This window comes from Eleutherodactylus coqui, chromosome 5 (genome assembly GCF_035609145.1).
Source record: "Eleutherodactylus coqui strain aEleCoq1 chromosome 5, aEleCoq1.hap1, whole genome shotgun sequence".
NCBI lineage: Eukaryota > Metazoa > Chordata > Amphibia > Anura > Eleutherodactylidae > Eleutherodactylus > Eleutherodactylus coqui.
Window position 1 is genome coordinate 95,557,018 of NC_089841.1, and position 24,805 is coordinate 95,581,822.

General features: G+C 44.4%; 1 protein-coding gene across 1 annotated transcript; it reads right to left on the bottom strand.

The window, feature by feature from the left end:
• Positions 1–5,898: 5,898 nt before the first annotated feature.
• Positions 5,899–24,677, bottom strand: UTP15 (UTP15 small subunit processome component). The gene is made up of 13 exons (XM_066602909.1): positions 24,610–24,677; positions 22,431–22,569; positions 20,215–20,307; positions 19,252–19,436; positions 18,499–18,677; positions 15,697–15,822; positions 12,945–13,080; positions 10,546–10,630; positions 9,696–9,845; positions 9,485–9,586; positions 9,252–9,385; positions 8,345–8,403; positions 5,899–7,492 (listed from the first exon to the last, which is right to left on the bottom strand). The coding sequence occupies exons 2-13, from the start codon at positions 22,518–22,520 to the stop codon at positions 7,311–7,313; spliced, it is 1,521 nt and encodes a 506-aa protein (XP_066459006.1). The 5' UTR covers positions 22,521–22,569; positions 24,610–24,677; the 3' UTR covers positions 5,899–7,310.
• Positions 24,678–24,805: the final 128 nt, after the last annotated feature.

Below are 24,805 nucleotides of genomic sequence, written 5' to 3' on the forward strand. Positions count from 1 at the left end.
GCGAGTGTCACTTCTCCCTTGCAGCGGTCATCATTTGTTCCTTGCTCGGAGGGAGAAGCAGGCGGACTAGAAGAACTTGGTGCTGCGGAAGACGCACTTGTGATGTGATGTCATGAGATCAGGGAAGAACAACATTGTGATACTCAGCAGGGACAATGCCATTAGTTTCTTTATGAATCTGAAGCCAGTTGACACACTTTATATGCACACTTGGAATAGGTGGTCTCAGCATTCAGCTGGCACTAGAGTAGCCTCTCTAAAGAGACTCCATTGTTCTAGCAGAGATTAGACTACTGCTCTTAAAAGGAGTGTTACCATCTCAGCCAAGCATAGGCATGATAGGAATACGGCTAGTTCCAAGGTGGCTGGCAGGACAGAAACAGCTGATCCCAACTGGGCTACAGTTTCTGCAACTCCCATAGAAGTAAATGGAAGTTACAGAAACAACATAGCAATCCGCTACACTGTTACAACTCATGAGAACGGGGTGGCTCACTGTGCTACAGTGTTTCCTTAACTCCCGTTCGCTTCTATCAGACGTACGGAAGCACAATAGCAGCATCACACTTGGCTATTGCTATAATTCCTGACCACCCCCTGCAGCTGGATTCTAATTGCGGAATCTGTGAACGCTGGCCGCATGGATGATCCGCGGTAAAATGCCGACATCGAAAGGCATGTAGTTTTGATTTTTCCTTAACACTTACAAATACGAATTTCATATTCCGCAAGAAGAAACGCAGCATGCTCTATTTTTACTGTAGATGGCTTCCATTAAGGTCAATGGAAGCGTCCAACCCGCAGCCCATTCGCAGTTCACATTGTGGATGGGGCGCAGGTATCTGCGTCATCACCTAGTGACGGCACGGGGAATACTAATATTTAAAAAGGAAAAATCTGTACTGCGTATGACCGCCTGCGAGCCGCCATGTTCATTCATAATAGTTTTTTCAGGTACAAGGTCGGGGGTCACAGCCGGAATCCGCAGTGGGCCTCCCGCATGCAGAGTCAGACCTGTTCATGTGAGCCCAACCTAAGGGTCGCTCTTCTGAATGGGTCTAAAATATAGAGGAGACACAAAACTTTCCATTAAACTTTTTCTCTGCAAGTTTCATTCCTGGTTTTTGCTTACGAATATGGATGTAAAATACTGAGCACCTACTGAGATCTGAATGTGGCCCAAGGTTTCAGACCAACCATACAGGTTCAGGGTCTACCCAAAATGGATGCTACCATTTTATATTCTCTTGGAAGTGTAGTTACCATAAACTGGTCAATCAAAAGCCTTCTTTCTACCTTTCATCTTGAGCAGATGAGAAAATAACTTACAGTATATATTGACTGCATGCTGCCACCTTGAGGTTGGTGGTTGAAGAACAAGAAGTGCCGGTACTAAAACGTACTAGGTTATTCATGACACAATGGAGGTTTGGGTCTGTTGTAAGAGTGAATTACTGACCAGATACATAAAAATCTGGTTCCTTAGTCAAATTTCAGAGATATTCCTGTGCTGCCTAATCACATATTACCACATACAGTGCTGGGAGTAGATCTGTTGCAATTCAGCACTAACCAATATTTTCCTTAATCTACATTCTCCTGTCCTCCTTAAGCAACATTACTGCACAAGTCAAACATGGTATTGGAAATGGACATAGTCTGATGCAAGCAGGTAGGTGTTTTGCAAAGCACTCGAGCAAATTTAGCCTGTGTTTTCTGGTAGAATGGTCACAAAGTAGGATAGTCAAATAAGGCTTAAGTTCCCAATCGTGTCAGCAATGTCAAATAGATGGAAATTTAAAGGGCCACTCCAGCAAAAACACATTTTTCCATCTCTGCTCTCCTCCATCACTTTCCTTTTTTCAGGTGGAGGTTTCCTATGTATATTGCAGCCACTTCGATGGAGTGAAGATACTCATCAGGCACCAGCTTGAGACTTCATTCACCCAGGGGTGAAGATTTTCGGCCGGCCCTGTCACAGCTAGAGCGTGGCTGAAAATCATGTGAATGAAAGGCAGTCATGACTGCAACTTCTGTTTTGAGACCGGTTCAGACGGCCGAGCGCAGCGATTATACGCCGCACCCAGAATACCAGCTAAACTGCCTCCCCCTCTCCAGCTTTCGGCAAGGGGATAAGGTGGGAGCTGGTGTGCTAAACTCCCGTTCCTTGGCGGCTGATAGCAATGGGAGGGAGTGGGCCGGGGCGAGAGCTTAGCACAGTAGCTCCCACCATGTTCCATTGCCGACAACGGGCAAGGAGGGGGGAGAGGAAGGGGGAGTTTAGCAGTTTAATCATCATTACCTTCTATATTCATCTAAAAAAGCTACAGACCAGAAGTCTACAGGCAGGAGGATGAGCGGTGACCTCTTCTATAATAGGTGTGTGATCATAATCAGTAAGGGTTCAATTACATGGGTGTATGTTGTTTTACACTCATACTATGCAAATATTATGCATATTTACAGCATCGTTTAGGCACCTCTAGCCTATAACACACATTATACGTACCAAAATAGGACATGCTGCGTTTTTCCACATGCGTGAAAACCGCAGGTCTGAATGGCCCAATGTACATCAAAGCAGTGCGTATTACACACGTAATAAATACGCTTATAATACACAGACAACATACACTCATGTCAGTAAGCTATAACTGTGCCAGGAGTGACTGTGCCCCCCTCTAGGTAGTTTCTGTGGTAGGGTCCATGTAATAGTATCACACAGACTGAGAAACTGACTAGTTTCAGACAACATAAATCCAAGTAAATGTGCGCTGGTTAGAACTGAGATCACATGACCATCTGAGGAGAAAGCGGCCAGGAGTTTCAGATAGAAGGTAACACAAGCCAACTTCTATGTAATGGGAGAATAGCTAAACAATAAATGAATGAAATTAAAAATGCATTCATTATGTACCTATTCCCCCAGTATATGGGGGTTTGACCCTTTAAAGAGCTTTTTAGAGTCAGGTTATGGAAAACACATAATGGAAATTGTCTGCAAAACTATGAAATCAGCAGTGGAAATAGCAACTCTAATGTAATAGCAAATAGAGCAAATGGCAGCCCTGATGGTAGACTGACGAGAGAGATCGTTATTTTTCTAATTTTATAGCTGTCAGCCCTGATGGTGGACTGACAGAGTGAGTGTAGTATCTAGTTATTCCAAATGTCCATCTAAATAGTTAAACTGAACTTCAGTACCTTTTTTTGCCAACCTACGCCACCGCTGCTTTTCAGCCAGCTTCAGATTTCCATGTTATTTAAAATGGCCACAGGGGAGTGCAAAAACTACATCTCCCACAATGCCCCACTGTCAGTTACTGACGAATACACATTCACAACTGTACATTTACATGTTATCGCAGTACGTAACATAACTTTTACTTCGAATCACCGGAATAGCCCTTTAAGGCTTGTGTTTCAGACACTAATCTGATGTTTATGGGAGTAAAATGGGCCAAGTTTATTAAAATGCTGACATCTCCGTGAGCTGTTGAGGAAAAGCAGTGAATATTCACAGTGGAGCCTATTCATTACAAACAATGTTTGAAATTCAGGACTCAATCTGCGATGAGTTAATCTGTAGATTTCGGAAAAATTTCTTAATCTATTTACTCACCTGAAATATACCATTCGCTTGCAGCACCATCAAGGGGAAAATTGCGCATTACACAGTTCCAATTGACACATTGTTGTTCGTGTACTGCGTGGCTGAACCAAGTCCTGTAGAGGGAGTTGCTCTTTGTAGCCACACTCGGCTGCAGCCAACATTATGGCCTCATTCAGATGAATGTAATTTTCGTGCAGCTAGCAGCTGCGCTTCTATAAGGAACCAATAGGTTCCTATAGAAGCGTTCACATGAAAGGATGTTAGGTGTGTGCAATTTCGCGTGCCTAACAAAGATAGAACATGCAAGTGCAAACTCGCATGTCGGCTCCAATGTGCGCAAAAGATAGAACATGTCCTATGTTTGGTACGAGCTGCGCAGGAGTTTCCATTGACTCCTGTGGGAGCCTAAAAGCACACACCTCCGATCCTGTGAACAAGCTACTTCAGTAGTTTGAAACAGCCCCTTCAGGCGATTTTTCTATACATGAGACAAACTTTTTGCGCAGCTATTGGTGCGTGAAAATTAGGTTCATCTAAATGAGGCCTATAGTTGGGAGACTTGAACACAGGCCACTATTTAAAGGAGTTGTCCAGGGAAATAAGTAATCAATAACCAGCTGGAGTTAGCGGTTACTCAGAATCCTTAGTCAATCAGCTGATTGAGAGCCTGCTGTCAGCAGTGCTACGCACTGATACGGAGCAGATGCTGCTGCTCCAACTCCTGTTTAGTGGCCAGTGCTTGTAACTGCAGCTGCCGCTGATTCTGCTGTGCCTGCAGTGACAAGCATCTCCCACTACACAGGGTCAGAGCAGCAGCTTCCACTCGTACCAGTGTGTAGCAGTGCTGACAGCAGACACCCAAGCAACAGGACCCTAGCTGCTCAACTATTGAAGACCTATCCTGACACTAGGTCATCAATAGTATTTAGTATGCCTCTAATAAAGATTTCACTAATAAGTCAGACACCTCCATTAAAGGGGCTGTGCCGAGATGGCATCTCCCGTTCAGATGCCTTATTAAGTAATATCATCGTCATATAGAGCAGCTTCCACTAACACACCTGTTCTCCGAGTTGGGAATACCAAAAGTGGGATCAGCTGATCATAATGAGCGCTGCATTCTCAAAGCGATTGTACATCCTGGCAGACCCCTTTAAAATTGGTGGCATGGGGAAATTCAATGCCAAATTCAGATGTTTTCAGCAAACTTCATTTCATTGATAAGTAGGGCTAATCTAACAATTGTTGCTAGATTCAAGGGTCCCAGGAGACCATTAGCCTTTCAACCGTCTGCTTGTACCAAAACCACAACCCTCCCAAGGGAAGAAAACACAAAGCTCCGTAACTCATCAACAGCGTAGAAAGGCATGACATCCGTATATTACTTCTGTTGGGCTGTGTATATATTGTTTCCTCAGATATACCGTATATACTCAAGTATTAGCCGACCCGAGTATAAGCCGAGACAATAAGTTTCACCACAAAAAAAATTGAAAAACTTATTGACTCGAGTATAAGCCGAGCTATACTCGAGTATATACTGGGTAAAAAAACCTCCATACTCGCCTCCCAGCCGGCGTCTGTGTGTGTGTGCGACGAGCTGCTTGAATTCTCCCCGCTGTCATCCCCCGCTGTTCTCTCTGCTCGGGTCTGTCAGTGCTGTGATTGGATTGAGCGCCAGCCAATCACAGCCGGCACTCAATCCAATCCCAGCGCTTACTCTTACACAGTGCTGACGGCAGGGGATTTGAAAGCCGAACAGGGAGATGACAGCAGGGAGAATTCTAAAGCAGCTTGATTGGCTGTGAATGATCGAGCACTGGCTGTGATTGGCTGGCGCTCGCTCCAATCACAGCTCTTACTTACACAGCGCTGACGGTGGGGGATGACAGAGCCGAACAGAGAGGACGGCGGGGGATGACAGCAGAGAGAATTCAAGCAGCCTGCCGCACCACCGCCGAAGACAGACACCGGCTGGGAGGAGAGTATGGAGGTTTTTTGTTTTTTTTAAAGCCTTCCCTGACTCGAGTATAAGCCAAGGGGGGCTTTTTCAGCACAAAAAAAATGTGCTGAAAAACTAGGCTTATACTTGAGTATATACAGTAATTTGACTACAGTCTGATAATGAGGCCTAAAAGCCTCAAAAGTTTGCATACATAATTTTTCTGGTTAGCCCATCAAGGTATCACCTCAATCATACTTTTGCATTTGTATATAAAAGTATTCAACAGCCCAAAGTAATGAAAAGTTGATGTGAGATGCAGATTTTAACATCTTGCAAAACATTCCTTTTCAGCAGTTACACTTTAATAACTTTTAATTACCGTCTTGTCAGTCTGAATGGACGTTTGCTGCTGGAATTTTCCAAAATTCCTTAAATTATTGATTTGTGAACATTTACACTTCATTGTGAACATTATCTTGCAACACCTCAATATTTATGTGAAAAAGATCTCCTAACAAAAACTTCAAAAAAAAAGAAAAGAAAGGGAGTTCAGTGCCAAATCATCTCCTGTTGTGCTCGTGACCATCCAATAGAGAGCTTCACCAAAAAAGATCACATCATCACCGGGACTCAAAATATATTATAATTTATTGAGAAACCCCATCATAAAGTAGGATTTAGCAGCACAGAACGCCTTGCTCTGCTGAAATAGGTCAGTAGTTGATCACTTGTGATCAGCTGATCCTCTGGCCCAGTCAGTGCAGACGTTGTCATTGAGGTCAGAGGTAAAAGCGACGTAGAGGACTTCACTCCTATTGAAATCAATAGAGAAGTGTAATAAGGAGGCAGCATCTCCCATTGATTTCAATAGGAGTGAAGCCCTCTATGACGCTTCTGCCTCCGATCCCACTACACTGACACCAGACCGGGTGATCAGCTGATCACCGGGGCGCCAGAGCAGCAGATCCCCAAGGTTCATACTATTTTGATGACTGGTCTTGAGGATAGGTTAAACGTGAATATATATCACTGGTCCCAGTAATGATGTGATCTTCTTTTATAGAATCTCGTACAATATGAAGTGACTGATAGCTCTTATATGAAGCATTATATAGAATTGGCTATTGTGCGAATCTGTAACTTGGAAACAATCGATAAATGTAGGATTTGGCATTTCTTCTCCATGTTCATAGGACCAAATGCTGTGCATCCAAGACGACTTCGAGCTTGGGTGTATTCTCTACCCACAATGAGTAGGAACATATTCACTAATATCACCTCTACCTCCATAAGGGCGGCCATTATATCCCACCATGCTACACTGCGAACTTGGTCCAAACAAGGGAAAGCAACTCATTCATGTGGCAGTGCCAGGCCACCCCCTAATATATAGATCAGGTGACAGGTTACCTGCCAAAAGTTGCAAGAACAAATCAGAGAAGGCAGCAGAGTACCACCTCAAACAAAAAAAAAGACTGGGAACTGTACAGAAGTAGGGAGGGACCTCTACTAGTCAGCCATCCAACAAAGTTCATGTAAAAATTAAGTCGCCTCAAATACCTTCTTTAAAACTCTGACTGTGCAACCCCAAAATGATGAAACCGGCAATATGGGATTTAAAACAACGCCAAAATTCAATTTTGGAGGAGTCCATTCCATATAAAATGTATTAAAAAAATATATGTCCACTTTTAATAGCTGATCACAATGAGGATTGTGCAGCCATCGCACGCCTGTCCTCTGGAACACTTGTCAGGTTGGTCTCTCTGGACATACAGATTTCTGGCTGGGCATAGAGGCAAAGAGGGTGCCTACCATCCCTAAAACTTCTAGCAGTTCTTCCTGGTAATTGATTTCGCTCTCCACGGTTGATTGAAGCCTCAGAAATAATTTATCCACTACAGGTGACTGGGTGACGATAGGAGAATAGATGTCTATAAAGAAGAGAAAGAGAATAAACACTTAATGTACATCCAACAAAAACTGCAGTGTGACTCAAGATTCATTATTTCTTTCTAGAAAACAATGCAAAAATAGGAAAAAAGTCTAAAAAAAACAAAAACTCTTACTTAGTTTTGATACTTCTTGTCACAATAGCCTATTCAGAGACCTTATATGGTGCAAGAAATGTGCACATAGAAAATTAGAAACCCTCCACAATTCTAAGGAAGAGGACGGGGGTAGGGGGGCTTGGCTCTGCCTAACCCCATGACATTTTCTAGCTCTTCCAACGAGCTGGAGTTTCTCCATAATTTAACCTGTTAAGGACGACACCCCTACCTCCTATCGAAAAAAATCACAACTCTTATTTATCCATCGACGTAGCTGTATGTGGGCTTGTTTTTTGCAGGACAAGTTGTATTTTTCAATGGTTCTATTTAACATACTATATAAATCAATTGAAGGGATGAAGTCCGCTGCGGATCAGGGTCACAATTCACACCAAATGCTGCAGTAAGTCGGTCATGTGTGAATGCACCCTTAAATACCCTCTTCTCCTTTGATCTTAGTTGGTCTTGTGTTGCAATTAAAATTGAGAAATATTTTAAGAATACTCTGTGTATCCAAGGAGATCATCTGTTTCCCTCCTCACAATCCATAAGACATATTGTTCCAGAAGGTCTAAACCGCTGTTGTGTGTACAAAATTAGGCTAGCTTTGCCAAGCCCCAACCGCTGTCCCAGCAACTAGATATTCAGAGGTTGGAGAAGACTAATTACAGAATATACAGTTTTGGGAAATAGAAGAAGTTGTAAGAGGGATTTTGTCATATATTCCACACTCACCAATTACTTTTTCAGCCACATTTATCAATATTTGGGTAAATCGAGGATCTATCACATGCCTGTTATGAGAAAAAAGAAGGGGTCAGATAGACATGTAATAAGGCACTTTACTACACAGAAAATAGTACTTAAAGGGGTTGTCCCGCGCCGAAACGTTTTTTTTTTTTCTTTCAACAGCCCCCCGGTCGGCGCGAGACAACCCCGATGCAGGGGTTAAACAAGAACACCGCACAGCGCTTACCTGAATCCCCGCGCTCCGGTGACTTCTTACTTACCTGCTGAAGATGGCCGCCGGAATCTTTTCCCTCGGTGGACCGCAGGGCTTCTGTGCGGTCCATTGCCGATTCCAGCCTCCTGATTGGCTGGAATTGGCACGTGACGGGGCGGAGCTACACAAAGCCCCATTGAGAAAAGAAGAAGACCCGGACTGCGCAAGCGCGTCTAATTTGGCGATTAGACGCTGAAAATTAGACGGCCTCCATGGAAACGAGGACGCTAGCAACGGAACAGGTAAGTGAAAAATTTCTGATAACTTCTGTATGGCTCATAATTAATGCACAATGTACATTACAAAGTGCATTAATATGGCCATACAGAAGTGTATAACCCCACTTGCTTTCGCGGGACAACCCCTTTAATGGTCTATTACACTAGAGGCATTAATGCCTGCTGCTGGTAGATTATATTTAAAGGTCATATGTATAGACAGTCTCTACTGGGTGTACAATACACAAAGACAGTGCTCACCATTAGTATAGGCCAAAACGAGCAAGCACATAAGTACAATACATTTGTAGAAGCCAATAGTATTTTGGCAACAGACTAGACTTTTTGTACTGCCCTTTTTGAAATCGCCCTGTCCATGCGAGCCACACAAGCAGCGAATAAAGCGACGTTGACGACTTACTTTATGATGAAGGTAAGTAGCGTGCTGAGCTGAGCCTCAGTCCTTCCTGCTAGGGCATTATCAAGAGTCCCTCTTCGATCAATTTCATTTATGACCGCCACGGTCACTTCTGGGGTGGTAACTCTAACGTTACTCTAAGACGAAGACAAGATTGATTACACGATAAATTAGAGACACTCTGGGGACAGGAAGGGATTCTGCAAAAAGTGAACAGTATAGCAGATGCATCTTACCGATAGCGCAGCATCGAGAGCCGCAGACACCTGGAAACCTCGGAGCAGAGCGTCGTATCTCTTTAATTTCTGCTTTACTGGTTGACTAACAATAAAGTCATCCTGTAGAGAACAAGAGAAACACATAAAGCATTTAAGCAGCAGTGATCTACTAGCCGAACACAGCCAGGCACCACCAGCTTCCTCAGCGGAGGATCTTCAGCCACATTACCTGCTTAGGGGTGTAGGCCTGCCTTTTCACAAACATTCGGTATCTTGGATGTTTCTTTGCTGCAGCGTCATTTGATTTGTCTTCAGATTTCCGATGTTTCACATTCAAGATGCTGTTGGTCATTCCCACTACAATCATCTGATCCATGGGCTGAAAAAAATCCCACAAAAACCAACTCATTCACCATGTTCACAGTTCTGCACCTCTGTATAATCGTATGTAAGAGTCACATAATGCTTCACTGCAGAGTATTGTGCATATATAGGCTTTAAAGATTAACTGCACTATTAAAAAAAACTTGTGACATGTTAGAGGGACAAGTTATAGGTTTTGATCGGTGGGGGTCTGAGTGCCGAGACCCATGATGATCACTGAAATGAAGGGGTGCAGCGCCCACCAGAGCGCTGTGCCCCTATATTTGCCACATTTGCTTGTCAGCTGCTGAAGAAGAATGACTAGATTGTCTACAGAAGCGTATGTGTCTTCAGATGCCGAGAGGAGTAAACAGGCAACGATGAGGAATGAAGGGCAGCAGAGCTCATGAAAGTGCTACAACCTCAATTTCAGTGAGCAGCATGGGTCTCAGCACTCCAGCCACTCACCAAATACTTGGACATCAAAAGTTGTTTTTTTAAGTGCAGTTACCATTTAACTTGAATGCCTGCAAGTCATCATTAAAAATGTGTATTTGATGGTAAAAGGAATCCATACTTGTGCCTGGTCTCAAACAGAACCCTACTATAAGTCCAGGCGCTGCTGCATGTATGGACGAGCAGATTCCACTGTCTAGTGATGCTGGTAGTAAACACAAGACCCCTTGACATAGGGGAAACTAATGTTATATACTCACAGCAAGTGCAAGGCTTAAGATAGAGTCTGCATAGTCAAAACTATGTACAACTTTGTAGCTCTCTGTGCTGTAGACCTTCACGTGCCTGTAAAGGAGAAATAAGGGAAATCAGATAACTATGTAGTAAATGGCTAAACAGGCTTTCACCTATGAGAAATTAAAGGGAACCCATCAAATCGCCGCCCTAGGTTATACAGGGTGGTAATCGTTTTCTAAAGATGTGACTATCTGAAAGCAAACATTGATAAAACTAGTGCAGTCTAGCGGTGAAGAGTCATGGGGCGGTCCTGGTTTTTTTCTCACATTACAAGGCAGGTCCAGCGGCACCTAGTGCATGCCCAGATGAGGCAGAGGCCAGTACCCCTCGCTTCACTGCATGTGTGCCACATGTCACTGGAGCTTCTTGGTTCTAGGTCTATTGTAGGAGAGAAGACAGCTGCAAGTGACATCAGGAAGAAAGATCAAGGCCCGATGCAGTCATCTGCCCCCCTGTGACTCCAGGGGTATTACATGAGAACTTTTTTCCATATTAGTACCCCACCTCCCTGCAGATCATTTGGAAAGGATATATATTCTCTAATTGTCACATTTAATTGGTCATTCTTTTTCCTACTAAAGACTGAGAAGATGAGCTGTTATACATCTAACCATCCCAAGACTGAATCAGGACAGTCGATCTTGTGGCTCATATGTTTATTGGTATCAGGAGTGCAGAGATTTTGGGCTTCTTTAGTAATGAGGATACTTGGAAGATATGCGAATGTAGACAACGACATTACTATCCTCTGCACATCTTGGACTGTTCTTTTAAGGAGAGGTTTTCCATCCAAGACTTTAAAGGGGTTGTCCCGCGCCGAAACGGGTTTTTTTTTAACCCCCCCCCCCCCCCCCCGTTCGGCGCGAGACAACCCCGATGCAGGGGTTAAAAAAAACAAACAGCACAGCGCTTACCTGAATCCCGGCGGTCCGGCGTCTTCATACTCACCTGCTGAAGATGGCCGCCGGGGTCTGCTCCCTCCGTGGACCGCAGCTCTTCTGTGCGGTCCATTGCCGATTCCAGCCTCCTGATTGGCTGGAATCGGCACGTGACGGGGCGGAGCTACACGGAGCCGGCATCCTGCACGAGTGATCCCATTCATAAAAGAAGAAGACCCAGACTGCGCAAGCACGGCTAATTTGGCCATCGGAGGCCGAAAATTAGTCGGCACCATGGAGACGAGGACGCCAGCAACGGAGCAGGTAAGTATAAAACTTCTTATAACTTCTGTATGGCTCATAATTAATGCACAATGTACATTACAAAGTGCATTAATATGGCCATACAGAAGTGTATAGACCCACTTGCTGCCGCGGGACAACCCCTTTAAGCCAAAAACATGAATTTTATTTTTGCACATTTTCTTTGCAAAATGTTAAAAACTCTGATGCAAAACTGCATGCAGACATCTGTGCCGAGTGGCATTTTCACAGTTTGCCACGTGTGTATATTCAGACAACAGATGGATAATGGAGGTATAATATGTGATTTTTTTTTCTTTTAAATTACAATTCATCTATGTGAAAACTAAGAAAAATATCCTGAAACCCTCGGCAAAGAGTGGGTTACACAGATTTTTTGGCATTTTCAACTCATCAACTCTAAGGACCTCATCAATTAAAGTTTAGTGTGAACTTTTGACTGCAGTGCCAGGCACAGCTACACACATATAGGGGTTGCTGTATCGGGATAACTTTGACTGATTGTGGGGGTCACAGACATGGGACCCTCACCTACCATATAATAATTGATGGGCTTATACTACAGAGAGACATTCAATCTACAGGCCCAGAAAACCCCTGTAAAGCTTCAAGTAATACGATATTTCCTGGAAATAAGTAGACTTTTTTTAACAAAAAAATTTACTTAAAAGGGATTTATTAGAGATAAAACGATCCCTATGCTCCAAAATAATAATAATTTTTAAAAAATTTAAAAAACTCTCCCAGGTCCCAACATCTCCTGCACCAGCAGCTCCGATCTTACCTCTGATGTCATGCTTACAGGCTGATGTCCTGTACAAACAGAATGAGCATGGAGGACGGAACTGTGTTGTGGGAGAAGCGGGAATTTGGGAAAGAGGAGTAGAAGCTTATTATTTTATGGAATTGAGAACACATTTGAAAAAAAAAAAAAAAAACATTTATGGTCGGACGACCCCTTTAAGACTACTGTGGTGCATCCAGTGCTCATGTATCAAACTGGAAAACAAACAAACAAAAAAAACACTCTAAAAATGTACGAGCCAAGCAATCCTTTTGGGGTATCTACCACTTGGCGCCCCGCACATGCATAGAATTTCTACAGTAGTCACTTTTGGAGAGAACTTTGTTTCAAGCAAACTGTTCACTTTGAAACCCACCTGTCTAGCGATGCCGACAGCAGCCTCTTGCGGGAGCTACTGAGGCACAGACTCGTGACTGTTTTATGATGATTTTTTAATGACACCATTAAGCGTCCACCGCTTAGCATGTTCCACACTTTCACATATCTGCCACCTAAGGATAAAGGAAATGTAAAGAATTAAGTACGATATGTGGAGCTCATTAACTAATATAAACCGGCCTGCCGCCACAATATTTAGAGAGTTTGACCTGCAATATCTTCTTGTAAAAGCCAGAAACAAACTCTGGCCAAACCCAGGGAATGCGTTTTCATGTCCACCTTCTCTTTTCACCCACACACTCTGATTGACAGCCTTCTCCCTATTACTTTGCACATTCCAACAATTAAACTGTGAGGGCAGTATAAAGGATATTTCCATGTTATAAAATGATGGCATATCACTAAGATGTGCCATAACTTTGTGATTTGTGAGTTCCAGTTCTCAGAGTTCCCCATTCACCCAGAGAATGAAGGCAACATAGTACTGGTATTACCATGTTACTGTAGCATGGCTCTATTCAAGTGAATGGACAAGCTTCAGATAACTGCAAAACTGGGTGGCTGGGATGAAATGCTAAACTCATAGCATTACCCTTTATTCACAGGATCAGTCGGGGTCCCAGAGATCGGACGCTAACCGATCATGCAATCACTAGGAGTTTGGAAATCCCCTTTCATAACACAGTTTTTATATTGGCCAGTACTAGAGACCGGGAACAACATTTTTGGAGAGGTTAACAGACTTTGAAAAAAGTTTTTTTTTTAAATCTATATTTATTACACATACATAGCCAGCCATTTTTTTTTTTTTTAACATAAGGAACCCCTTCCTGCAAAACTATTCTCGCCTCTCATGTTCCCTGACGATTGAGCACTCCCTTTCCCACCAGTCCCCTAGTATTTACTTACAAACATACACAGCATACCCGTTGCAGTAAGGCCGGCCCGGCCTCACACGACCGGGTTTGAATTGTGGAATCCACGACAGTCGCCCACACGGACGGTTGGCGGTATTCCGCATCCATTAAAACAGTAGAACATTCACATGTCTGCTCACATGAGCAGACAGCAATTGCAATTCCTGTTCGTGGAAATAAAATCACAGCATGTTCTATTCTAGTGCAGATTCTGCACGGACAGTTTCCATTGAAGTCGGTGGACGCTGTCCAACCTGTGGTCCATCTGCAATTGATATTGCGGATAGGTCACAGGTATCCGTGTCATCACCTAGCAACAGCGCGGAAAAAAGTGTTTTGTTTATTTTTTTACATCTGTACTTCACATGTCTGTTGGCGTCTCGCCATGGCCAACCACCATACAAAAGCTACAAGTTATGCGCAGTCGCCGGCCGGGGACAGGGTCGGATTCCACATGACACCGACCTAAATCAATGGCTGCAGCAGTCTAGGGGTGTGAGCCATGATGCCAGGAGTACACCGACTGGCTGCAGCCATCATCAGCTGTATGCATGTCACTGCTGCCCACATGTGAACTGAGACTGGTGGGGCCTGCCAGAGCTGCAGTGCTGAGTTGTTGGGGGAAAATAGAGGAGAACGAGAAAAGAGTACGGTTTTGTTTTTTGGTACTTTTTTTGGAAAGTCAGATAACCGCCTTAAGCTCACGGAAGCTACAGCTCTCTTCACATCACTTTGGAAGAGATTATACTGCAAATAAATGGATGCCTAGACAGTTCCAATGCGTGCCATTAGTTTTTTTTTGTACAAAATTTCGGCCTAAATGTTCAGTTTGTAGATGATGTAGAGGTCTAATCTGTATTCATATCTAAAGCTTTTGGCATATGTCTGCACAATAGAAGTCTATGGGTAAGTTCCAGAATACATCGGACGAAGCGATACAACATGATGGCTTCCAGAAAATACTGCGCTCATGTACTGCAATGGATCGGATGCAGAAAAAAAAAAAAATGATGGCATTCACATTCTGTAAGATTCACATTCTTTCCTCCTCCCAGGTTCTTTATTTTTCACTGTAAGCTCTAAGGAGTTGAGCAGTGTAACGAGTACTACGGTAAAATACCTGTCGGCAGTTGGTCACCAATGCCTTGTATTATGCCAACATGGGTAATTTACTTGTTACAAAACACCAACAGTTCACGGTTAAAGGGGTTGTCCCGCGGCAGCAAGTGGGGTTATACACTTCTGTATGGCCATATTAATGCACTTTGTAATGTACATCGTGCATTACATATTGGCCATACAGAAGTTATACACTTACCCCCTCTGGTGCTGGCGTCCCCGTCTCCATGGCGCCGACTAACGCTGCCTTCTCCTTCCATTAGACGCGCTTGCACTGTGCGGTCTTCTGTTTTGTTGAATGGGGCCGCTACGGCGTGCTCGCGCCGCTGAGGTCTTCTGCGCATGCGCAGACAAGCTCTCTGGCGCGAGCACGCAGGAGCAGCCACATTCAAGAGAACAGAAGACCAGACAGCGCAAGCTTGTCTAATCGAGGGAGAAGGCAGCTTTAGTCGGCGCCATGGAGACGGGGACGCCAGCACCGGAGGAGGTAAGTGTATAACTTCTGTATGGCCCATATTTAATGCACGATGTATATTACAAAGTGCATTAATATGGCCATACAGAAGTGCTTAAGCCCACTTGCTGCCGCGGGACAACCCCTTTAAGTAACTAAGTTACAAGTAAAGTAAAATCTGGAAGCTGACTTATTATAGAGCAGTCTGACTGTAAACCACATGGGAGGGACCTCCATACTTGCAGTGAAGAGAAGCCCTCCTGTAGGGAAGAGCAGGACGCTCTCCACTGGATTTTCATGTTGTATGGTCATCACGCTGTTTCGTGTTCGCGCATCAAACACCTTCACGGTATGATCGTAGGAGCCTGGAATTAAAGAAAGCCAACAGCAGCAGTTAGGAGAGTCCTCACATTCACATCTAGGTCTATATAGTCAGATATACTATACAGCAAAAATAACCACTATAGAAAACAAAGTCGGAGGAGGGGAGCAAGTCACAGATAGACCTCTGCCAGCAGCTTACCAACCGGCGGTATGCAGCATACCCAATTCTTAGATCCTCGATGAGATGCAGGTTGCCCATATACCACATTAGAACACTGAACAGTTTTGCCACAATCCGTTGGTTCTGTCTATATTTATCTAGTGTACATGGCAGCTGTAATCAGGGTTTGTATTACATTGAGGAAGCTCGAGAGATCAGATAGGAGGTCTTCCTCACATTTTCTCCTCTCTTACCTGGTTAGCTCACTATTGAAAAAGGAGATCCTACACATAATAGAGAATGGGACAATTCACTGACATATTAAAGGGGTTGTGCCAAGACATAGCTAACCCCTATCAACAGGAGGGCTGGGGATTACTGTATGTTCGGTGGGGGTCCGACTGTTGGGATCCACACTGATCCCGAATGTCCCCACATACACTACCGTTCAAAAGTTTGGGGTCACATTGAAATGTCCTTATTTTTGAAGGAAAAGCACTGTACTTTTCAATGAAGATAACTTTAAACTAGTCCTAACTTTAAACAAATGCACTCTATACATTGCTAATGTGGTAAATGACTATTCTAGCTGCAAATGTCTGTTTTTTTGTGCAATATCTACAAAGGTGAATAGAGGCCCATTTCCAGCAACTATCACTCCAGTGTTCTAATGGTACAATGTGTTTGCTCATTGGCTCAGAAGGCTAATTGAGGATTAGAAAACCCTTGTGCAATCATGTTCACACATCTGAAAACAGTCTAGCTCGTTACAGAAGCTACAAAACTGACCTTCCTGTGAGCAGATTGAGTTTCCGGAGCATCACATTTGTGGGGTCAATTAAACGCTCAAAATGGCCAGAAAAAGAGAACTTTCATCTGAAACTCGACAGTCTATTCTTGTTCTTAGAAATGAAGGCTATTCCATGCGAGAAATTGCTAAGAAATTGAAGATTTCCTACAACGGTGTGTACTACTCCCTTCAGAGGACAGCACAAACAGGCTCTAACCAGAGTAGAAAAAGAAGTGGGAGGCCGCGTTGCACAACTAAGCAAGAAGATAAGCACATTAGAGTCTCTAGTTTGAGAAACAGACGCCTCACAGGTACCCAACTGGCATCGTCATTAAATAGTACCCGCAAAACACTAGTGTCAACATCTACAGTGAAGAGGCGGCTGCGGGACTTTGGGCTTCAGGGCAGAGTGGCAAAGAAAAAGCCATATCTGAGACTGGCCAATAAAAGGAAAAGATTAAGATGGGCAAAAGAACACAGACATTGGACAGAGGAAGACTGGAAAAAAGTGTTGTGGACGGATGAATCCAAGTTTGAGGTGTTTGGATCACAAAGAAGAACGTTTGTGAGACGCAGAACAAATGAAAAGATGCTGGAAGAATGCATAACGCCATCTGTTAAGCATGGTGGAGGTAATGTGATGGTCTGGGGTTGCTTCGGTGCTGTTAAGGTGGGAGATTTGTACAGGGTAAAAGGGATTCTGAATAAGGAAGGCTATCACTCCATTTTGCAACGCCATGCCATACCCAGTGGACAGCGCTTGATTGGAACCAATTTCATCCTACAACAGGACAATGACCCTAAACACACCTCCAAATTGTGCAAGAACTATTTACAGCAGAAGCAGGCAGCTGGTATTCTATCGGTAATGGAGCGGCCAGCGCAGTCACCAGATCTGAACCCCATTGAGCTGTTGTGGGAGCAGCTTGACCGTATGGTACGCCAGAAGTGCCCATCCAACCAATCCAACTTGTGGGAGATGCTTCTAGAAGCGTGGGGTGCAATTTCACAAGCTTACCTCAACAAATTAACAGCTAGAATGTCAAAGGTGTGCAATGCTGTAATTGCTGCAAAAGGAGGATTCTTTGACGAAAGCAAAGTTTGATGTAAAAACAATGTTATTTCAAATACAAATCATTATTTCTAACCTTGTCAATGTCTTGACTCTATTTTCTATTCATTTCACAACGCATGGTGGTGAATAAGTGTGACTTTTCATGGAAAACACAAAATTGTTTGGGTGACCCCAAACTTTTGAACGGTAGTGTAGGTCATCATGTGCATCATCGCTATAGTGATTTCAATGGGAGCACCAGGAATTGCTGGGTTCAAGCGCTTGGCAATCTCCAACACTCACACTGAAGAGAATGGAGTGCCATCATGCATGACATCCACTACACTCCTGAGGGGACCTTCAGGACCCCCTTATCAGGATTAGTAGGGGTCTCAATGGTCTAAGCCCCAAGAAATCACAAAGTTATCCCCTATCCTAAACATAGGGGATAACCTTTTATCTTCAAAAGAAGAAAAGTACACAAGAATTGGTGGCAAGAATAAGGTCACTAGGAAAGTGTCAAATAGAAGCTTATTACAGCAATCGGGGCAACTCAGAGTCGTAATGAGTCCTTCCTAAGGAAGGCTAGTGCAATCGTACAAAAACACATGAAGTCAAAGGGATGTTTTTCAACAAGTGATCTAAAACAATAACCTGCCACACACAGGAGAGCAAAAGCTAACACAAGTAGGCGCTACAATAGTGCAGCCTACCTGTAACAAACAGGTCTTCATTCAGCTTGCTTGTACAGCCGCAGCGCACGTAGTCCGTATGCTCTTTGAAGGAAGAGATTTGTACGCCATTTGGAACGTCCCAGATCTTGCATGTATAGTCATCTGAGCCCGACACCATGCGAAACTTATCTGCAGTGAAATCCACAAAATGCACCGCTCTAGGAGAAAGCAAAGACAATGTTGTATTGGAGACTCAGTAGCACTAAAGTACCAAGTAGGAAGCCCTCTTCTCCATCTCTGCATCTGCCCTATCAGAGAAGGGGGCTGGCTTAGTTAAATCTTGTTATTTAAACAGCACCAACTTAATCCACAGCGCTTTCAGGTAATTTATTACCTGCCTACAAGCTGGGTACTCATTTTACCGACCTCGGAAGGATAGAAGGTTGAGTCAACCTTGAGCCGGCTACCTGAACCATGGATTGAACTCACAACCTTCAGGTCATGAGCGAGAGCCTCAGACTGCATTTTTGCTGCCTTGGCACTCTGCACCACACGAGGCTCTTATTAGTTTATTAAGAGGAGCAGCCAACCCCCCTGTGAGGAGTCAATGGGCACAGAGTGGGACTAGACCTCATGAGCCAGCATCGGACTACAGTGCAAAGTTTTAATAGAATGACATCCTTGTGCCCAATGGTTCGTACAGCTGTCAAAAGGAGGAGGCTTGAGGGGCACAGAGGGTTCCCGGTCACTGGCTGAGGAACGCAGCTGTAACCTCCTAAAAGGGATACTTACTTGCTATGTCCGGTGAATTGTCTCAAAGCCGCTTTGCCGCTGATATCAAACAGTTGCACCACACTGTCTTCACAGCCAGCAGCAATCAACCTCCCGTCGCCTCTAAACGTCCCACAATAGGCTGTATCTTTAAAGCGGGAGAAGGTTTTTATAGGCTCCTGAGAATATTTGCCATAGATGTGAATCTGAAGGGGAAAAGACAAGTCAGAACAGAACCGATGAGGCTGAAGGCTCAACACCACACTAGACTTCTGCAAGTAGTTGCAGACCCATAAAACACATGACCGCTGCAGTCAAGCACTTTGCTCGGTGATTCACCGCTGAGGCCAATGACCGGCTGTAGTGGGCATGTGTTGTTGACATTATGCCACCACTGCGGATCGGAGGGGAGAACTGCGACATTGTGTCCAACAGTAAGTTTTGCTTGTTTTTTGCAATTGACCACCACTGACTGGTTCAAAACCAGACAACCAATTTAAAGGGGCATATGAGGATTCAATGGGCTGATTAAGTGAGAACCACAGAAAGTGTCTGGACGGAGATTTCCCCGTTGCAGGGGACAATAGCATTACATGGCGACTGTTAAAATTAATTGCCATATCCATTGATTCTATCTGTGGGATTCCCTGCACTTTGCTCTTTCAGTATCGTCCCTACAGTATAATGCAGAGCTCCATGCTCAGGCTCGTATTCTCCTCTTAGCAGCTGCTGGTGGCTCTGTTATACTGCTTGGTGAACCCCTAAATGCAAGTGGCCTCTTACATATGTCCTAAACGTATGGTCTAAAATACCCCATACATATTGGATATTTAATGATCAACACAGTAACTTGAACCTCCAAAGAAAGGTACGTTCAGAGTTGCAAGTATGTTAAGATCACAAAGTGGTGTCAGGATGGAGAGTCCAACATACAGTATAAAGACTTAAAAATTGTCATGCACTCCTTTACTGGTCACTACTTACCCTGGTAGATGCTGTGACCGCATAACTACACGGCTCTACAGGGGAAAAGTCGATTTTTGTTACAGCCCCAAATTCCTTAATCTGAACAGGAGTCTAAAAAAAAAAAAAAAAGACAGAAATGTCAAATTTAATAATATAAACAACATTGCAGCAAAAGGCTTATTATAGAAGACAACTACACCGAAATGTAAGAGGTTTCAGTTACCAGCCAGTAATGGAGTCCATTCTGCCTACAAAAGTTTGTGAGAACTGAGCTGAACTGTCAGACTCCTGAGGGCCCCTAACATGGTTGTTAGGCCATATATGATATGGGGGCATGGAGGCTCTAGTACCTTGTTGGCCCGCAAGATGTGCTACGGACGCACATGGAGGCTCTAGTACCTTGTTAGGCCACCTCTAGCGTGAATACAAGATGGGGGGGAGGGGGAATTGAGACTCTAGTACCCTATTGGGATGTCTCCAGCTTGGATGCATAATGTGATACGAGTGGGCATAGAGACTCTAGTACCCTGTTGGGCTGCCTCCAGCTTGGATGCAAGATGTGATATGGGGGGCATGGAGGCTCTAGTACCATTGGCTTGCCTCCAGCTCGGATGCAGAATGTGATACAGGTGGGCATGGAGGCATACAGGTTCTGTATGGTATTCTGCGGCATATTGCTCCACATTTGCTGTTACTGAGCATCCAGATTTTGCAACTCGTAGGCTGTCGAAGTTGGTGTCCCAGATGGTCCCATACATGGTCTATTGGTGATAAATCTGGGGTCCTGCTGGAAAATGCCTCTTGGACGCCCTGCGATGAGGCACAATACATGTGGCTGCAGGATGTCCTTGACATATCGCTGAGCTGTCATTGTCCCTTGTACCACTACTAGGGGTGACTGACTGTCGTATGTGAAGATGCCCCAGACCATCACACCAGGCAGGCCCCAGAAGTGTGGAAATGTTGTGGGGACATTCCTGTGAACCCTTTGTGTGTGCAGCCAAGCATTATCCTACTGGAAGATGCTTCTTGCAAGCTGCTATGAGAGGAACACATGTGTCTGCAGGATGTCCTGAACATATCACTGAACTGTCATTGTCCCTCATACCACTACTAGGCATGACCGACTGTCATATGTGATGGTCTACAGACCGTCACACCAGCAGTGGGCAGTGTGCCACTCCACAGCAAAGACATAATTGAGGAACTCACCCCTAGATCTCCAGACACGGACATCGCCATTGTCAGTGCCCAAACTAAACCTGGAATCATCACTAAAAACGACCCGGTTCCGCTACGTAGCGGCCCAGTTTTGTCGTTCACGGCACCACTGTAAATGAAGGAGACCGTTGGTGGAGGTCAAAGGCAGTACACATAATCGGCACAATGAGACCAATATCCTTTAGCCAGACACCTGCTAATGGTTCCAACAGACACAGGGGTGTAATGATGGTGAACAATGAAACAGTTGGCGCGGTTCATGCTTGTTGGATTATTAGACAATCCTCTCTACTGGTGGACCTGAGCCCAGTCACCTTGTGTACCCTCATGCATCCACTGGAGCCAACACCTCATAACAGTCTGGACATCACGGCCGGTGAGGAACAATCCTTTAATACAACCATCCGGCTTCTCACATTCCAATCAAGCACCCCCACCCCCCCTCTTAACTGGGTGAAATCACTTTGATTGTGTTGTAGAGACGTCTAGTGGTCAACAAGCTCTACACAAGTGGAAGAAGAGGCCACTACACACAAGGAGCCTCAGAGAGCCTTTTTATAGGCCAAGGAACCACTATTAGGGCCTCAGGTGACAAGACCGTTCATTTAATCACCACAACTCTAATCATTTGTCTAACTGCCTGAGATGTAACTGCATGCCGAGTTTTGCAGCAAAATAACAACTTAATCTGGGAAAGAGATTGAAAAAAAGAGAAAAACAACAGCGTGTGCATACAATCACACTACAAAACTGGCATCACTGCACCAATGAATATACCCATATATGCTCTAGAAGTTAGAATAATTTGTATAAAGAAATCTTTTTGCCACTTGGCACCATATAATAGATAAAATTGAGTGAGAACTCATTCACTATTCCCTTCATTTTCCATGAGCTGAAATGGAGAAACTAGCGAGCAATTTCTCACTCAGCACCCCAAAGGATGAATATCACCGATTAGTGGGATATTCCAGCCGATCGTTGCCCCATATAAAGCCTCCCCCTAAGATTACCTTGTAACGCTTCCAGTACAGCGTATCCTGTGTGATCTTCTCCCCAAGCTTGGGGTAGGAGGGGACAGCCAGAGGCTTGTATGAACTCATCTTCCTTCTCGGGTATTAGAACAATTCTGCTCTTATTTCCCACAATCACCTGGAACATTTAGGGAGTCACAAAGAGTAGCGATAAGTATGTGCACGAAAGAATAACACTGAATCACATGCATATAAGAGTGCGGGTGCAGGTGGTCATTTAAAAGTCATGGTTGAGATTCTTGTGTGCAACTGGCAGTCTGATGCGACATACGCTAGTCTGCGCCAAAAATTGGACAAGAAGACGACATGCTGCAATGTTTTTCTTTTTACTTGGACCATCAGTCAGAGTAAAAAAAAAAAAGCCTATGTGCTTATACCATTCAATTAGTCTGAGAATGAGACGGAAACAAAGCCTGTGTGCATGTGCCCTAAAGCAGAAAGTTCACACTCTACGTCTTATAAACGGTATATACAATCTGACCGGTTCTTGTAAATGTCGGCTGACCATATATAAAGAGCAGCCAAGGACGAATGTTACATTAAAAGGATGAATCCCCAAAAGACAGATGGGGAGATGAATACAAGTGGATACTTTGAACACAGGACTGAATCTTTCTGAAGGACTTCTGACAGGTTAGAATATCTGAGAGATTCTGCTCCCAGCGCTGTAATGGGTCAATGGGTGAAGTCCGTGAGCTGCGAGGACCACCCACTTGACAGTCACATTGCGGGGACCCAAATCTAAGAAGAGCCTCATGGGGTACCAAGGGTGATTATAGACCAAGGACAGTCATTGCTGGACTCAGCAGGACTGCGGCTGTAAAGCTATGGAGCTGATGTAGTGGACATGACAGGTCCTTTAAGTGTTTGCCCAGATTATTTGTGGAAGGACCTGCTGTTAGGGATCTCTTAAAGCGGCCCTGTCAGCTGCTGTCACTAGCCCATTTTAGTATGTATTTGCTCTCCCAGCTATGTGTAGTGCCACTCCGGCTATTCCTCCTGGATATTTTGACATTAGCAGGCCACACACATTGCCCAATCAGTGCTGGCCGCATCAGATTGCATAGGGACACATGCCTTTACCATTTGTCAATTTATTCATAGTTTCCAGTAGGAGTAACAGAGGAACAGCACAACTCAAGAGTCATAGAAAAGATGGTCCAGAATTGTTATTACATGATATATACAAAATCTGCCAGCCCTGGAGCTGTGATGGGACCACTTCTATGACTGTAGAGTCCAGTAGATAACCCATGACTCCTGCCCTAGCACGTTCCGACAGTCAGTGGTCTGTACACACAGAATTCCAGGATTGCCTGCCATAACGGTCACATCCCTCATCAGTGGGCTAAGTATTTACTCCTCTACTCATCCTAGTCTGGTATTGTTTTATGTGCCAATTAATCACACCATGTCTGTGCCTTTTCACATTGCATCTTTGGTGTGGATTTTGCCACGGCCCCACAGAAGACTTCACCCCTTCCAACAAGAGTGAAATCTGCTGCGGCCCCGAGGCAAAGACCACTTCACAGATTGACACATTCTGCTGCAGAAAATCAGCACCGCTTCTGCTCCATGTGACCGGACCCCGACGGTACATCCACAGGGGTGATTCTTCCGTGTGATCTTCCAACCATGGTAAAATAAAATAGCATGTCCTATTTTGGTGCGATTTTCCTAAGAGAATCACTTATTCAAGTCTATGGATGAGTTTTAAAAGACGGACTGCACCCACATGATGCAAGTGTGATCCGTTATTAACACACGTAACCATGGGAACCAGAAAGTTAAGAACAATTGTGAGATGGTTTTGCTTTTTGAATAAACAAACATGCAAAACTAATGAAAATTGCATGTGAAAAAAAAACTAAAAGACAAATTCACATAAAACACACAAAAAATATAAAAATTTGCACCAATACTAACTGATCGGATTCTCTATTGTCTGTATGAATCTATGGCGGCCCTATACACTGTAGCGACAGCAGCCGTTTCACTACCCGGTATGACAGCCCGGCGTGGAGGAGATCCTGCAGCAGCAGCTCCAGGCACCGCGATCCGGGATACAGAGCCGCCGCGGGGAGAAGATGGATATACGGTAACGGTACTAACAGCACCCTGGCCGCTCACATAAACCCTAGAAGCTCCGGCCACTCACCAACTGGCAGGCACGTTGCCGGAATCACCCGTGCGAGCGACCATCTTGCCTCATGACGTACTTCCGGGAAGGTCGCGCAGATAAGACGTTCGCCGTAAGGCGGGCTAGCATATTAACATCTTCTTCCCCACTTCTGCAACAATTAACAATTCCAGCAACCTGATTGGTTATTTGTGTTGGCTTCCAGCAACGTGAT

What these genes read in the sequence shown, in the direction of transcription:
- UTP15 (XM_066602909.1), bottom strand. Translation starts at nt 22,520, where the DNA reads ATGAGTTCATACAAGCCTCTGGCTGTCCCCTCCTACCCCAAGCTTGGG. An exon ending in TGTACTGGAAGCGTTACAAG is followed by an intron (nt 20,308 to 22,430) that starts GTAATCTTAGGG and finishes TTTTTTTTTTAG; the next exon opens with ACTCCTGTTCAGATTAAGGA. An exon ending in CTGTCGGCATCGCTAGACAG is followed by an intron (nt 10,631 to 12,944) that starts GTGGGTTTCAAA and finishes TCTCCTTTACAG; the next exon opens with GCACGTGAAGGTCTACAGCA.